Below are 14,499 nucleotides of genomic sequence, written 5' to 3' on the forward strand. Positions count from 1 at the left end.
GGTCACATACAACAGCACAATCTGAAGGCTTGGTTACCATCTGTATCTATGTTGAAACATGCGCTAGTCCTAGTGTTCCCATATTTTCATTCAACCTCTATGTTCTTAAACTGGAGCAATGACTTGTCAGTGTTAAATGCAATGGTACTAAAAGAACTAAGTCCTTGATTATTTGATTAGGAAATAATTATGAATATTTTAAAACTACAAGAAATATAGAATGAAGTGTAATGCTGCAGATCTTTTAATCACTCTAAAAAAAAAGTCAAAATTCGTAAGCAATGTTGGTGCACACATTTGCTAGTGTGCACGCTTCTCAAATAAATTTCCAAACCCAATCTATGTTTCCATATTCCTGTTTGTTAGTAACTAAACATGCTAACAACACAAGATAACACTAGAACTTGTTTCACATCATGGTTAAAGTCAAAAAGAAAAACACTGATAGCACCATGCAGATATGCGTAGTACCTTTGGGAGTTTCCTACACCCCCACCCCCGCCCCCCCCCCCACCCCCCCCCCCCCCTCCCCAACTAAATGGAAACCTTGCATTACTGAAAAGTCCCCCATAACAGTGGGAATACAATCTGCTCTCCTCCCTGTTTCGCTTGGCTCATACATAAAGTAACAAGTGGTAAGGTTAATTACTGAAATAAAGCAAAATGCTCCCTCTACATCTACATTCATAGTCTGCAAACCACTCTGTTATTAGTGCTTCTTCCCAGTGAATTTGTGTATGGTGTACTGGAAGAAGCATAATACACCAGTTTGCAGTTTCCCCTATTTTTATGACACTCCCATCTGTCAAACAAACCTTTTACCATTTGTGCTGCCTTCTCTGTACAGCTTCAATATTCCATTAGGACTATAGGACTCTCTGGTATGGAACCAAAACACTTTACTATTCTAGGATGGGTCACTTCCCCCCCCCCCCCCTTTTTTAAGTAATCTTCCTCATAGGCTGATTATATTTTTTGCAGTATCCTACCAATGAATTCGTTTCATATTCTCACATACAGTAGCATCCATATATTTCACTGGCTTCACCGGCACCCATTGATATTGTTGTCATACAATACTACATTTCTGCATTTTATGAACTGCACAATTCCACATTTCTGAACATTTAAAGCAAGCGTCCAAAACACACTGAAATCTTATAAAGAAGTGACTTGCTATTTTCACAGATTTTATTTATTTATTTTCAGAAAATATTTCATTACAGGTAACTGAATAACCTACAAAAAGTTTAACGTTATTATTCATATTGTTTGCCAGATCTTTAAAGTACAACATGACCAGCAATGTTCACAGCATTCTTTTCTTGGGTGATGCCTGAAGTTATTTATGCATCCACTGATGACTCTCAAACCAGAATAACATACTTGGTCTTCCTTAGCCAAAGACCTGGCAGAATACTCAAGAAAATTCTGGTCCAATGCAAAATCACTGAGCAGACCTAAGGCTACATTCAATCTCTTGTTGATTAGCCTGGTGTCACAGTTAAAGATAGCAAAACAAAAGCTGCAGTTCTAAACTTCACATTCAAGACATTGTTCACACAGTAGAATTGTACAAACATGCTGTCATTTGACCATCAGACAGACTCCTGTGTGGACAACACATTAATAAGCATCCCTGGTGTAGAGAAACAACTGAAAGATTTGAAAGCAAGTAAGTCACCAGGTCTGGATTCAATCCCAGTTTGGTTTTACAAAGAATACTCTGCAGCACTGGCCCCTTACCTAGCTTGCATTTATTGTGAATGTCTCGCTCAGCATAAAGTCCTTGGCACATTCAATACCTGTACGCAAGAAGGGTAAAATTACAGACCAATATCCCTAACTTCAGTTTGCTTCAGAATCCTTGAACATATTCTCGTTTCAAATAAAATAAATCTTCTTGAGACTGAGAAGCTTATGTCCATGAATCGGCACAGTTTCAGTGCATCACTCACGTGAAACTCAGTTTGCACTTTTCTTACATGATATACTGTGAACTATGAATGAAGAGCAACAGGCAGAGTCCCTGTTTCAAGATTTCCGGAAAGCATTTGACACAGTGCCCCATTGCAGATTGTCAATGATGATAAGAGCATATGGAATAGGATACGTGAGTGGCTTGAAGACTTCTTCAGTAATAGAACCCAGTATACTGTCTTCCGAGGTCAATGTTCATCAGAGACAAGGGATCTTCAGGAGTGCACCACGGAATTGCAATAGGAACACTGTTGTTCTCTATATACATAAATGATTTGGCGAATGGGGCGGGCAGCAATCTGCAGTTGCTTGCTGATGATGCTGTGATGTATGTTAAGGTGTCAAAGTCGAGTGCTGTAGATAGATAAAAGATGACTTAGAGAAAATTTCTAATTTGTATGATTAATGAGGAAAAATGTAAGTTAATGTGGTTAGTAGGAAAGACAAACCTGTAATGTTCAGATACAGCATTACTAGTGTCCTGCTTGACACAGTGATGTCACTTAAATATCTGGGCGTAACATTGCTAAACGCTATTACATGGTACAAGCATGGGAGGGCTGTGGTAGGGAAGGTGAATTGTCAACTTCGGTTTATTGGAAAAATTTTAGGAAAGTAAAGGTCACGGTATATAGGATACTGGTGCGACCTAGTCTTTAATAGTGCTTAATCCATACCAGGTCAGATTGAAGGGGTCATCGAAGCAATTCAGTGGTGTGCTGCTATATTTGCTACCAGTGGGTCTGAACAGCACATAAGTGTTAGAGTCACTTTGGGAACTCAAATGGGAATCCATGGAGGGAAAGGGACATTCTTTTCAAGGAACACCATTGAGAAAATTTAAAGAACCGGCATCTGAAGCTGACTGCTGAATGATTCTACTGCTGCCAATATGTATTTCATGTAAGGGCCATGAAGATAAGATATGAGAAATTAAGGCTCATACGGAGGCATATAGACAGTCTTTTTTCCCTCGCTCTACCTGCGAGTGGAACAGGAAAGAAAATAACTAGTAGTGGCTTGCAGAGTATCAGTGTAGATGTAGATGCAGAAACTAAAATACAGTCACAAATTCCATTTGACATCCATACAATTGTACTTTTGATAATAAGAGTTGGAGGAGTACAGAGTCAAATAGTTTTTTGGAAATCAAGAAATTCTGCATTCACTACACGACTGTCTTGATACATTGTTTTCAGTATGTAATGCAAGAAAAGCACAAATTGAGTTTTGCACAACCATTGTGTTCAGAATCTGAGTATGTTGGCACACGGAGGAGCAAAGAATTTTATGTCAATAAATTTTAATTTCTATCTGCTGCAATCTTAATTCATAATATCCTGGCTCTGAGAAGAGCTGAAGTACAAAACTTTCAAGTAAAAGTTATGAACTGGTTGGCTTTACTTATGAAGCACTTTTTCTTTGAATATGTTTGAGATCCCAGAACATACATAGTGTTAGTTATCTGGGATTTGACTATTTATTCAACACACAGCAATAGTCATACTGATGACTGCACAACCACTGCATGCAGAAGTAATCACCACACTAAGTTCAATGGCCATCAGAGGTGGTAAGCAGTCGATAGTGGTTAGCTCTGACAGCATCAATCAGTCACCATGAATATTCAGCTAGTTAACTTCACCAAGTTAAAGGTATTAGAGGACAATTTTACAGACACTGGAAACGGCTATCTATACCAACATTTAGTACCTCACAGTACTTTATACTACAGACCATAGTTACGCTCACACCCCATTTGCAAATAGTATAGAAAAGCCAATATACTACATACACACTATCACATACTATAAGGCAGCTTGTTAAGTGCAGCTGTAGAATATATTACAACTGTGTAATCTTTATCTAATTAAGAACAACACTGCATGTAAACTGAGGCTAAAATAACATTACTGGATATGACTCACCTAAACAACACTATCATCCACAGTTTGGTCAAGGTTGGGACAAGAAAGGGTGAGATGGGGCAGCCTATGTTGAAAATATATGTGAAATAAAGAATAATCACCTGGGTGACCCTCACAGAGCACTTCAATTGGTGTGGCCCTCTTTGTGTCACCAATCTTTTGGTAGCGCTCTTTAAGGGTATCAGCTTTCAGCCCTTGCCAAGGAAGGCTTCCTCGGAGAAAGTACATGAACATGTGACCCAAGGCTTCAAGGTCATCTCGACGACTTTGCTCTGAAATAATAGTCACCAATAGAAAACAATTTTTATTTTAAATCAGGAAAGAGTAAACTGCATATTGTTTATTTAGCAGACATAATAATGTATGTTTTTCATTTATCAGTTCCTCCAATAATAAAAGAAAAAAAAATTAACACTAAGTGTACACAGTGACAAAAATCCAACGAACTTGTTAAAGCATAAGCTATAACTAACTGTAAGATATTTAACTAACTGTAAGATATTTTCTAATAAATACTGCTTAATTCAGAACTAAAGACAATGAATGTTTCTTTTTAGGGCTCATGTTCGTGTAAATGAATATATATATATATATATATATATATATATATATATATATATATATATAATAGAGGGAAACATTCCACGTGGGAAAAATATATTTAAAAAGAAAGATGATGAGACTTACCAAACAAAAGCGCTGGCAGGGTCGATAGACACACACACAAACACAAACATACACACAAAATCTAGCTTTCGCAACCAATGGTTGCCTCGTCAGGAAAGAGGGAAGGAGAGGGAAAGACAAAAGGATTTGGGTTTTAAGGGAGAGGGTAAGGAGTCATTCCAATCCCGGGAGCGGAAAGACTTACCTTAGGGGGGAAAAAGGACAGGTATACACTCGCACACACACACATATCCATCCTCATATACACAGACACAAGCAGACATTTGTAAAGGCAAAGAGTTTGGCACATTTTCAAAATGATTTCCTTCAACTCAAATGCATTTGGCAATATGTGTAATGAAATTCCTCACAACAGCGAGTAGATGTCTTCAATAATTGTCGCACATGCATTGACAATGAGCTGACACGTTTTCAAACACTGTCAGTGGATCACAATAACAAATATCTTTCAATTTTCCGCAAAGGAAGAAGTCTGGAGATGTAAGGTCCGGTGAACGAGCAGGCCATGGTATGGTGCTTCTACAATCAATCCATCTGTAATTAAATATTCTATTTAATACCACTTCAACTGCACGTGTGCTATGTGCCGGACACCTATCATGTTTAAAGTATATTGCCATTCTGTCACGGAGTGGAATATCTTGCATCTGTGTCTGTATATGTGCGGATGGATGTGTGTTACCCTAAGGTAAGTCTTCCCGCTCCCGGGATTGGAATGACTCCTTACGCTCTCCCTTAAAACCCACATCCTTTCATCTTTCTCTCTCCTTCCCTCTTTCCTGATGAAGCAACCTTGGGTTGCGAAAGCTTGAAATTTGTGTGTGTGTTTTTTATTGTGTCCATCAACATACCAGCAGCTCTCTCGTTTGGTAAGTTACAGCATCTATGGAGGGTGGTGGTGATGGTGGTGGTGGTGGGGGGGGGGGGGGGGAGGGGGGGGAGAGGGGAGTGTGTTGGGAGAGGTAGGGGAGAGACTATGAGCCAGCATATTTTACAGTTCAGTATCTTGTGTGAAACTTTTTCAAGTTGTTAAACGGAAATTATTTTTTTCGAGCTATATTTCAAAATAATATACCCAATACATCAATTTCATAGTATAGATTGAAAAGACCGAGATAAAAGAAAATCATCATGTGGCAACTATTCATAATAGTGACAAAGTATTCTAATTCATCCACTGTAAGTGCTGTTTTCTTCTCAACTGTTTCGATTATATTTTAATGGTTGTAATGGACTTTGGGTTCCAGATAAAGCTGTAACTTTGTTATTATTATTTACATTATGTATCATCAAATTATCTCACATTCTTGGAATATGGATACAAAACACAACAAAATTCCAGCAATGGGTAGTCCAGATTGGAATATCAACATTATTATAAGAAGGACAGACTACTACTCATCATAAATACGACACACTAAGTTGCAGATAAGCAAAATGAAAAAGATTGTTACACACTGAGCTTTCAGACGAAGTCTTCTTCAGGAAGAAAACACACACATATTTGCAACAGCAATCACACCTCATGCACACAAGAGCGCTAACTATGGCTGCTCCGGCCAAAGTGGTCATTTGTGCTTGCTTGTGTTAGCATTTTCCTTTCTGAAGGAGGGTTAGGCCCAAAGCTCCATTTGTAACAGTCTTTTCATTGTACCTGTCTGCAATTCAACATGTCATCTTCACAGTGAGTGGCAATCCATCCTTTTAATGTTATTGTTGATATAACAAAATTCTCCTACTTTTCTAAACTGCCTACATGATTAGGAAATAATTTCAAATTGTATGCAACAGGCAACATTTAGCTTACCTTTGCCTAAATGTGTGTTGATGCTCATATACCTTGCAGTTCCAGTTAGACTTTTATGTTCCCGATATGGTATGTGCTTGTTGGTTTCTAAGTCTATATACTCCTTCGCTAAGCCAAAATCTGCAATCATAAGAGCCATTTACATATATAGTTTTGAGAGCTGTAGATAAATATATTACATAGAAAATGAAAACTTAGCTACCTTACTTGTACCATTGCTGATTGTCAGTGGCTAAGTGGCTTTTTTTTTATGTTTTACTACAAATGTAATCGGGCCTACTTTTTTTTTACTGTCACTTATGACTTCTGGCAACAATTTGTTAATGTTAAAAATGACATTCCACTATGGTTCCGAGATCACGTTAAACTATAGGGGATATTTCAGTTCAGAGATCAGAGGATTGCAAGGGCAAACACCTCCAATATGTACAGGGCTAGTAAAGCACCATGGTATTCAACTCTACCTCTTATGAGGACAGTTTAATTGCACTTATTATTTAATAATTTATCCTTATGGCACTATATACGTAAATACAGGATACACACAATGATATAGTACTTTAGTTCTGTAAGAATTTATGTCCACTCAACCCCAAATACACCTGAATCACTTTTTGCAAGATTGCATTTTCGCAATGTCAACACTTTGGAGAAGGGGCACAGGAAGCTGGGAAAAACCTCTGATATTTATGAACATATCTGCAACAGGGTATTATTATGCAGTTCTTTAGACAAAGTTAATCATCATTATTGCCTATTATGAGAATTTCAGAGCACAAAATATTATTATTTCTCTTTCCTGTCTCAGACGTTATGTCTGGTTAAAAATGGAAAGTGACGCGGACCTTGATCAAGCGTGACTTCCTTTTTAACTCTATGGTATATGTTATATTGCATTTAGGAACTTTCAGGTAATTGAACATGTATCAATAATTACAGATTTCTGTAGTTGTATATATACGTTTGGATGTAGCTGTATAGCGTTGATGTACTGGTGAATATTGTGTGGTATGACTCCTGTAGTTGATAGTATAATTGGTATGATGTCAACTTTATCCTGATGCCACATGTCTTTGACTTCCTCAGCCAGTTGGATGTATTTTTCAATTTTTTCTACTGTTTTCTTCTGTATATTTGTTGTATTGGGTATGGATATTTTGATTAGTTGTGTTAATTTCTTCTTTTTATTGGTGAGTACGATGTCAGGTTTGTTACGTGGTGTTGTTTTATCTGTTATAATGGTTCTGTTCCAGTATAATTTGTATTCATCATTCTCCACTACATTTTGTGGTGGATACTTGTATGTGGGAACGTGTTGTTTTTATTAGTTTATGTTGTATGGCAAGTAGTTTATGTATTATTTTTGCTACATTGTCATTCTTCTAGGGTATTCTGTATTTGCTAGTATTGTACATCCGCTTGTGATGTGATCTACTGTTTCTATTTGTTGTTTGTAAAGTCTGCATTTATCTGTTGTGGTATTGGGATATTTAATAATATGCTTGCTGTAATATCTGGTGTTTATTGTTTGATCCTGTATTGCAATCATGAATCCTTCCGTCTCACTGTATATATTGCCTTTTCTTAGCCATGTGTTGGATGTGTCTTGATCGATGTGTGGCTGTGTTAGATGATACGGGTGCTTGCCATGTAGTGTTTTCTTTTTCCAATTTACTTTCTTTGTATCTGTTGATGTTATGTGATCTAAAGGGTTGTAGAAGTGGTTATGAAATTGCAATGGTGTAGTCGATGTATTTATATGAGTGATTGCTTTGTGTATTTTGCTAGTTTCTGCTCTTTCTAGAAAGAATTTTCTTAAATTGTCTACCTGTTCATAACGTAGGTTTTTTATGTCGATAAATCCTCTTCCTCCTTCCTTTCTGCTTAATGTGAATCTTTCTGTTGCTGAATGTATGTGATGTAATCTATATTTGTGGCATTGTCATCGTGTAAGTGTATTGAGTGCTTCTAGGTCTGTGTTACTCCATTTCACTACTCCAAATGAGTAGGTCAATATTGGTATAGCATAGGTATTTATAGCTTTTGTCTTGTTTCTTGCTGTCAATTCTGTTTTCAGTATTTTTGTTAGTCTTTGTCTATATTTTTCTTTTAGTTCTTCTTTAATATTTGTATTATCTATTCCTATTTTTTGTCTGTATCCTAGATATTTATAGGCATCTGTTTTTTCATCGCTTCTATGCAGTCGCTGTGGTTATCCAATATGTAATCTTCTTCTTTAGTGTGGTTTCCCTTGACTATGCTATTTTTCTTACATTTGTCTGTTCCAAAAGCCATATTTATATCATTGCTGAATACTTCTGTTATCTTTAGTAATTGGTTGCGTTGCTGATTTGTTGCTGCCAGTAGTTTTAGATAATCCATGTATAGCAAATGTGTGATTTTGTGTTGGTATGTTCCAGTAATATTATACCCATAATTTGTATTATTTAGCATGTTGGATAGTGGGTTCAGAGCAAGGCAGAACCAGAAAGGACTTAATGAGTCTCCTTGGTATATTCCACGCTTAATCTGTATTGGCTGTGATGTGATATTATTTGAATTTATTTGGATATTAAGTGTAGTTTTCCAATTTTTCATTACTATGTTTAGGAACTGTATCAATTTAGGATCTACTTTGTATATTTCCAATATTTGTAGTAACCATGAGTGGGGTACACTATCAAAAGCTTTTTTGGTAATCAATGTATGCATAGTGTGCCAACCTTTGTTTAGTTTTAGCTTGATATGTCACCTCTGCATCTATTACCAGTTGCTCTTTACATCCTCGTGCTCCTTTGCAACAGCCTTTTTGTTCTTCATTTATAATTTTGTTCCATGTTGTATGTGTCATTAATTTTTGTGTAATTACTGAAGTTAATATTTTGTATATTGTTGGTAGGCATGTTATGGGGCGATACTTAGCTGGGTTTGCTGTATCTGCTTGATCTTTAGGTTTCAGATAAGTTATTCCATGTGTAAGTGTATCAGGGAAAGTGTATGGGTCTGCAATGTAACTGTTAAATAATTTAGTTAGATGTGAACGTGTTGAGGTGAACTACTTTAGCCAGAAATTTGCTATTTTATCTTTTCCAGGGGCTTTCCAATTGTGCGTAGAATTAATTGCTCAGGTGACTTCAATGTTTGGTTTTGTTTCTTTCTATTTTCACTTTTTTTGTATCTTCTAAGTCGTTTGGCCAATGCCTGTAATTTCTGCTTCTTTTCATCTAATTGCTCTATCGCTTCTTGTTGAGAGATTTTACCTAACCTTTTTCATTTTTTGTCTGATATTTCATTTCTTATAAATTTTGTTAGCTGTCCGATGTCTTTTCTCAGTTTTTCTATTCTGATCTGTAGCCTGTGTTGCCATGCTGGTTTTGTGGGTTTCTTCTGTGTGTTGGTTGTTTCTGATCTCTGCCTAGTGTGTATATTTTATGTAGTGAGTGCTCCTATATAAACCAGTAGTTGTAACTCTTCCATAGTTGTATTTTCATTTATTTTGTTGTGTATGATTGTGTTGTTGTTGTTTCGACTAGTGGGTTATTTGGCGGTCTATGCAAGAATGGTCTAATGTCTGTATTTGTGTCTTTGTATTCTATATGTCAGCTGATTTTTTTCTTCTATATTTAACATGTGTGTCACTTCGTGTTCTATTTGTGCTTGTTCTGGTGGCTGCCTTAAGATTTTGTTTTCCTCTGACTGTTTAATTTATGCATGCTGTTCTTTGTTTGTTTGCTCTGGGATGTTTGAGTCATTATTATTATTGTTATTATTATTATTATTATTATTATTATTGATGCACAACACTGTGGAAGATTTGTTAATCTCCATGTACCCATGCTTTAGGGTGACTAATTAAAATGTATAAAAATGAAATATACACCACATATATTACAGTGATATGTCTCTCAAGGTAATGAACAATCTTATAAAATTGTGATCTTATTCCCAAACCTCCTCAGTGGAAAACTTGAGATAATCCACCTCAGATTTTAAGCCAGACCTTCAACTCAAGTTCACACAATATTTCAATAATGGAATTCCTGGATGAAACAATACATAAAATAAGGGAAATGCAAGCACTCACCTACAATGGAACAATGAGAGAAGCTTAGAAACAGGAGCTCATGCTAATTTTCTAGCAACAGAAAATACATAACACACACAAACACCGGAACATACACTCCTACAGCTGCAGTAAGACTGATTAATGATTTTCTATCATTGAAATTAGTTGCCTGGTGTGGTGCAGCTGGAGAGGGGTACAGGACACATGAAGCAGGTTGCAGGACAGAACGAGATAGGCCTCCTGACAGATGACTCAGTGGCTGCACAAGATGAAAGGAATTCAGATAGAAGAACGTGTAAGTGAGGGAAGGAAACACAGAGCAAGACAGTGTGTGTGTGGTGTGGTGAGGGGGGGGAGGAGGGTATGGTAGAGGGGGGAGGTGGATCGGTAGCAGCGGTGGGCGGAAGGGCGTCAGCGGGAGGCGGAAGGGCGTCAGCGGGAGGCGGAAGGGCGTCAGCGGGAGGCGGAAGGGCGTCAGCGGGAGGCGGAAGGGCGGCATGGGAATGGAGGAGGGAAAGAGAAGGGTAGAGAAAGGGGTGGGTATAAGGGAAGGGGAGGGTTGAGGGTAGGGGGGAGCAGGGGAGGGGAGGAGGTAGAGGGGCGAGGGGAGGAGGTAGAAGGGCGAGGGGAGGAGGTAGAAGGGCGAGGGGAGGAGGTAGAAGGGCGAGGGGAGGAGGTAGAAGGGGGAGGGGAGGTGGTAGAGGGGAGGGGAGGTGGTAGAGGGGAGGGGAGGTGGTAGAGGGGAGGGGAGGGGGTAGAGGGGAGGGGAGGGGGTAGAGGGGAGGGGAGGGGAGGAGGTAGAGGGGAGGAGGTAGAGGGGAGGGGAGGGGAGGAGGTAGAGGGGAGGGGAGGAGGTAGAGGGGAGGGGAGGAGGTAGAGGGGAGGGGAGGAGGTAGAGGGGAGGGGAGGAGGTAGAGGGGAGGGGAGGAGGTAGAGGGGAGGGGAGGAGGTAGAGGGGAGGGGAGGAGGTAGAGGGGAGGGGAGGAGGTAGAGGGGAGGGGAGGAGGTAGAGGGGAGGGGAGGAGGTAGAGGGGAGGAGGTAGAGGGGAGGGGAGGGGAGGAGGTAGAGGGGAGGGGAGGAGGTAGAGGGGAGGGGAGGAGGTAGAGGGGAGGGGAGGAGGTAGAGGGGAGGGGAGGAGGTAGAGGGGAGGGGAGGGGAGGAGGTAGAGGGGAGGGGAGGAATGGGGAGAAAGAGAATGTGAATGGAGCAGGGGGAAGAGTGATGGGAGAAGTAATGGGAGGCAGTGGGAACACGTTTCAGACATTTTAGTCCAGGGGGTCTGCGAGAGGGTGGGATATGTTGGAGAGAATTCCCACCTACATAGTACGCTGGAAGGGAGTATCCAAATGGCCTGTATAGTGGAGCAGCTAGTGAAATAATTTGTGTAGAGCTGTGCAGCCTGTTGGGCAACAGGATAGTAAAGCCTATGGTTCACCATAGTTGGCAATTGTCATTCATGAAATTAGATGGTTAGCTAGTTATCACGCCCATACAGAGTGCTGCACAGTAATTGCAGCACAGCTGATATATAGCACGTTTGCTTTCACATGTGGCCCTGTCGTTTTTTGGGTAAGAGATGCCTGTGACTGGACTGCAATTGGAGGTGGAGGGTGGGTGTACGAGATAGGTCTTGCACCTGAGCTAACAATAAGGGAATGACTCTCAGGGTGCGGGATTAGGGATATACGGGAGTGCGGCAGAACACTACGGGCGACGGGAGCAGGATTTTGGGTAGAGTATCCCTCATCTCAGGACATGATGGGACATAGTCAAAGCACTTGTGAAGGATGTGGTTGAGCATTTCAAGGCCAGGATGATGCTGGGTGATCCGACAACTGCTGGCCAGTAGCAGGTTCACATGTTTACTGGTGTTGGAGAAGGATCTGGCACAAGAGATCTGTTTATGATGGTGGTGACTAGGATATTTTCTGTCAATAATGGCTCTGGGAAGATTATCGGTATATTTCAACCACTCCTGCTTTCCACTGCAGATGTGGCTTGAATGCCTGGAATGGACTGTTTGAGATGGAATGGGTGACAGCTGTCGAAGTAGAAGTACTGTTAGTGGAGGAAGCAATCTGCAAGTTGGAGATCAACATCTTGAGCCGAGAAGAACTAGGGAGTAGGTGTTGACGTTATAGAGGAAAGAGCATAGATTGTCCTTGCCACATGTCCAAATCATGAAAATGCCATTAACAAAATATGAACCAGCCAAGGGATTTTAGATGTTGATTGGATGGAACAGATTCTCACATATGGCTCACAAGTAAGTTTCCATGGGATGGTGGCATGTGAGCACCCATGGCAGTATCACAATTTTTTTTATAGTTTCTGCTGCTGAAAGTGAAATAACTGCAGGTCAGCAATTGGTTGGCTAGGAGGATCAGGGAAGAGGTAGTGGGCTTGGTATGAGGAGGACATTGGGAAAGGTTGTGTGGTCATCGGCAGAGAGGATGCAGATGTACAAAGGCCCATTTGTCTGCTTTCATAGATGGTCCTGCCTCTAATGAGGTAGGATAAGCCTGTGACAGGACTGGAGAAGGACACACATGGTGGCTGAACCAGGCAAAAGATTGGAGGCGAGTGTGGCATTACGGTTGTTTTTCCAATACAGCATGACACTGGATAATGAGAGGGTTTTGCAACTGATTCCTGGGGATGGGAGGAGGATTGACAGTATCACACAGGAAATCAGTCTCCAGGCCATGTATGAGAGAGTCCTGTCAGTGCAGGCCTTAGCATATTGGGCTACAAAATTTTTGTCACTGCAGATGGGCTTCCCTTGGATAGTCAGTCTATAAGGGAGTAATTTTTTGGTGTGTAAGGGATGACAACTGTCAACATACAGGTACTGTTGATGTTTAGTGATCTTGATATAGACATATCTTTGGATGGAACCCTCAAGGTTGGAGGTCGATGACCAGGAAAGTGCAAGTGGGGCCAGGTGAAGTGAGGGAGGGAGAAGGTATTGAGGCTGTGGAGGAATGGGGATAAGGTATCCTGGCTCTGGGTCCAAATCTTGAAGATATCTTCGACAAAACTGAAACAGGCACAGGGTTTGATGTTTTGGAAGGCTAGGAAGGTTTCTTCTAGAAGGTCCATAAACCAATTGGCATAGGAGGTTGCCAGTGTCCATGGCCATGCAGCAGATTTGCTTGTACATCTTACACTCAAAGGATTAGTAGTTATGTGCGAGGATGAAATTGGTTAGGTGTATTAGCGAAATCAGTGATGAATTTGGAGCAAGAGGCACCTTGGGGAAACACTGTTTGATGGTGACAAGGCTATGGGCATGGAAGATGTCAGTGTATAGGAAGGTGAGAACAGTAGCAAGTAGGGAACCAGGTTGTAATGGGATAGGCATGATTAGGGGTTGGTGCAGGAAGTGGTTTGCACCCTTAGTATGAGAGGCTTGGTTACAGCCAATTGGTTGGAGATGTTGGTCGATGAACATGGATTTTCTTTCAGGGGGAGCACAGTAGCCGGCTAAAATGTGGCATTTTGGATTTTGCCCTTAGTGTGTGTGTGTGTGTGTGTGTGTGTGTGTGTGTGTGTGAGGAAGGAGATGGATTCACCAGAAGATAAATTCTGTTCTGGGTCCCCAGGTCTGAGTAGGGGTTGGAAGTTATGCTGGACATCTGGGATAGTTGTATCAAGTGGTGAAAGAATAACAGTACACCACAAAAAGAAGGTGAAACATGGTGAACAGTGTGAAAAAGTTCGAAATACAAAACTGTGCTTATGTATTGGTAATTAAGTGGTATCCCGACACCCCCAAAAACATATGTTTTTCATATTGGGTGCATTATGCTGCCACCCACAGCCAGGTACTCCATATCAGTGACCTCAATAATCATTAGACATCGTGAGAGCAAGTGGAAATGTGAAGGAACACATACAGCACAAAAGCGTACAGCCCGACCTTTTCTACTGACTGACAGAGACCACCAACAGTTGAAGAGTGTCGTAATGAGAGATAGGCAACCTCTATCCAGACCATCACACAGGAATTCCAAACTGCAGTTAGGCA

The 14,499-nt window shown here is 40.4% G+C and overlaps 1 protein-coding gene across 1 annotated transcript in view; it reads right to left on the reverse strand.

The window, feature by feature from the left end:
- LOC126094512 (casein kinase I) overlaps positions 1-14,499 on the reverse strand; it is a gene marked incomplete in the record, with an annotated part of 305,729 nt that overhangs the window by 59,426 nt on the left and 231,804 nt on the right. The window contains 2 exon segments of the mRNA XM_049908923.1: positions 4,011-4,180; positions 6,403-6,522. Of these exon segments, the coding sequence (XP_049764880.1) occupies positions 4,011-4,180; positions 6,403-6,522 (290 nt within the window).

This window comes from Schistocerca cancellata, chromosome 8 (assembly GCF_023864275.1).
Source record: "Schistocerca cancellata isolate TAMUIC-IGC-003103 chromosome 8, iqSchCanc2.1, whole genome shotgun sequence".
NCBI classification, from domain to species: Eukaryota; Metazoa; Arthropoda; class Insecta; order Orthoptera; family Acrididae; genus Schistocerca; species Schistocerca cancellata.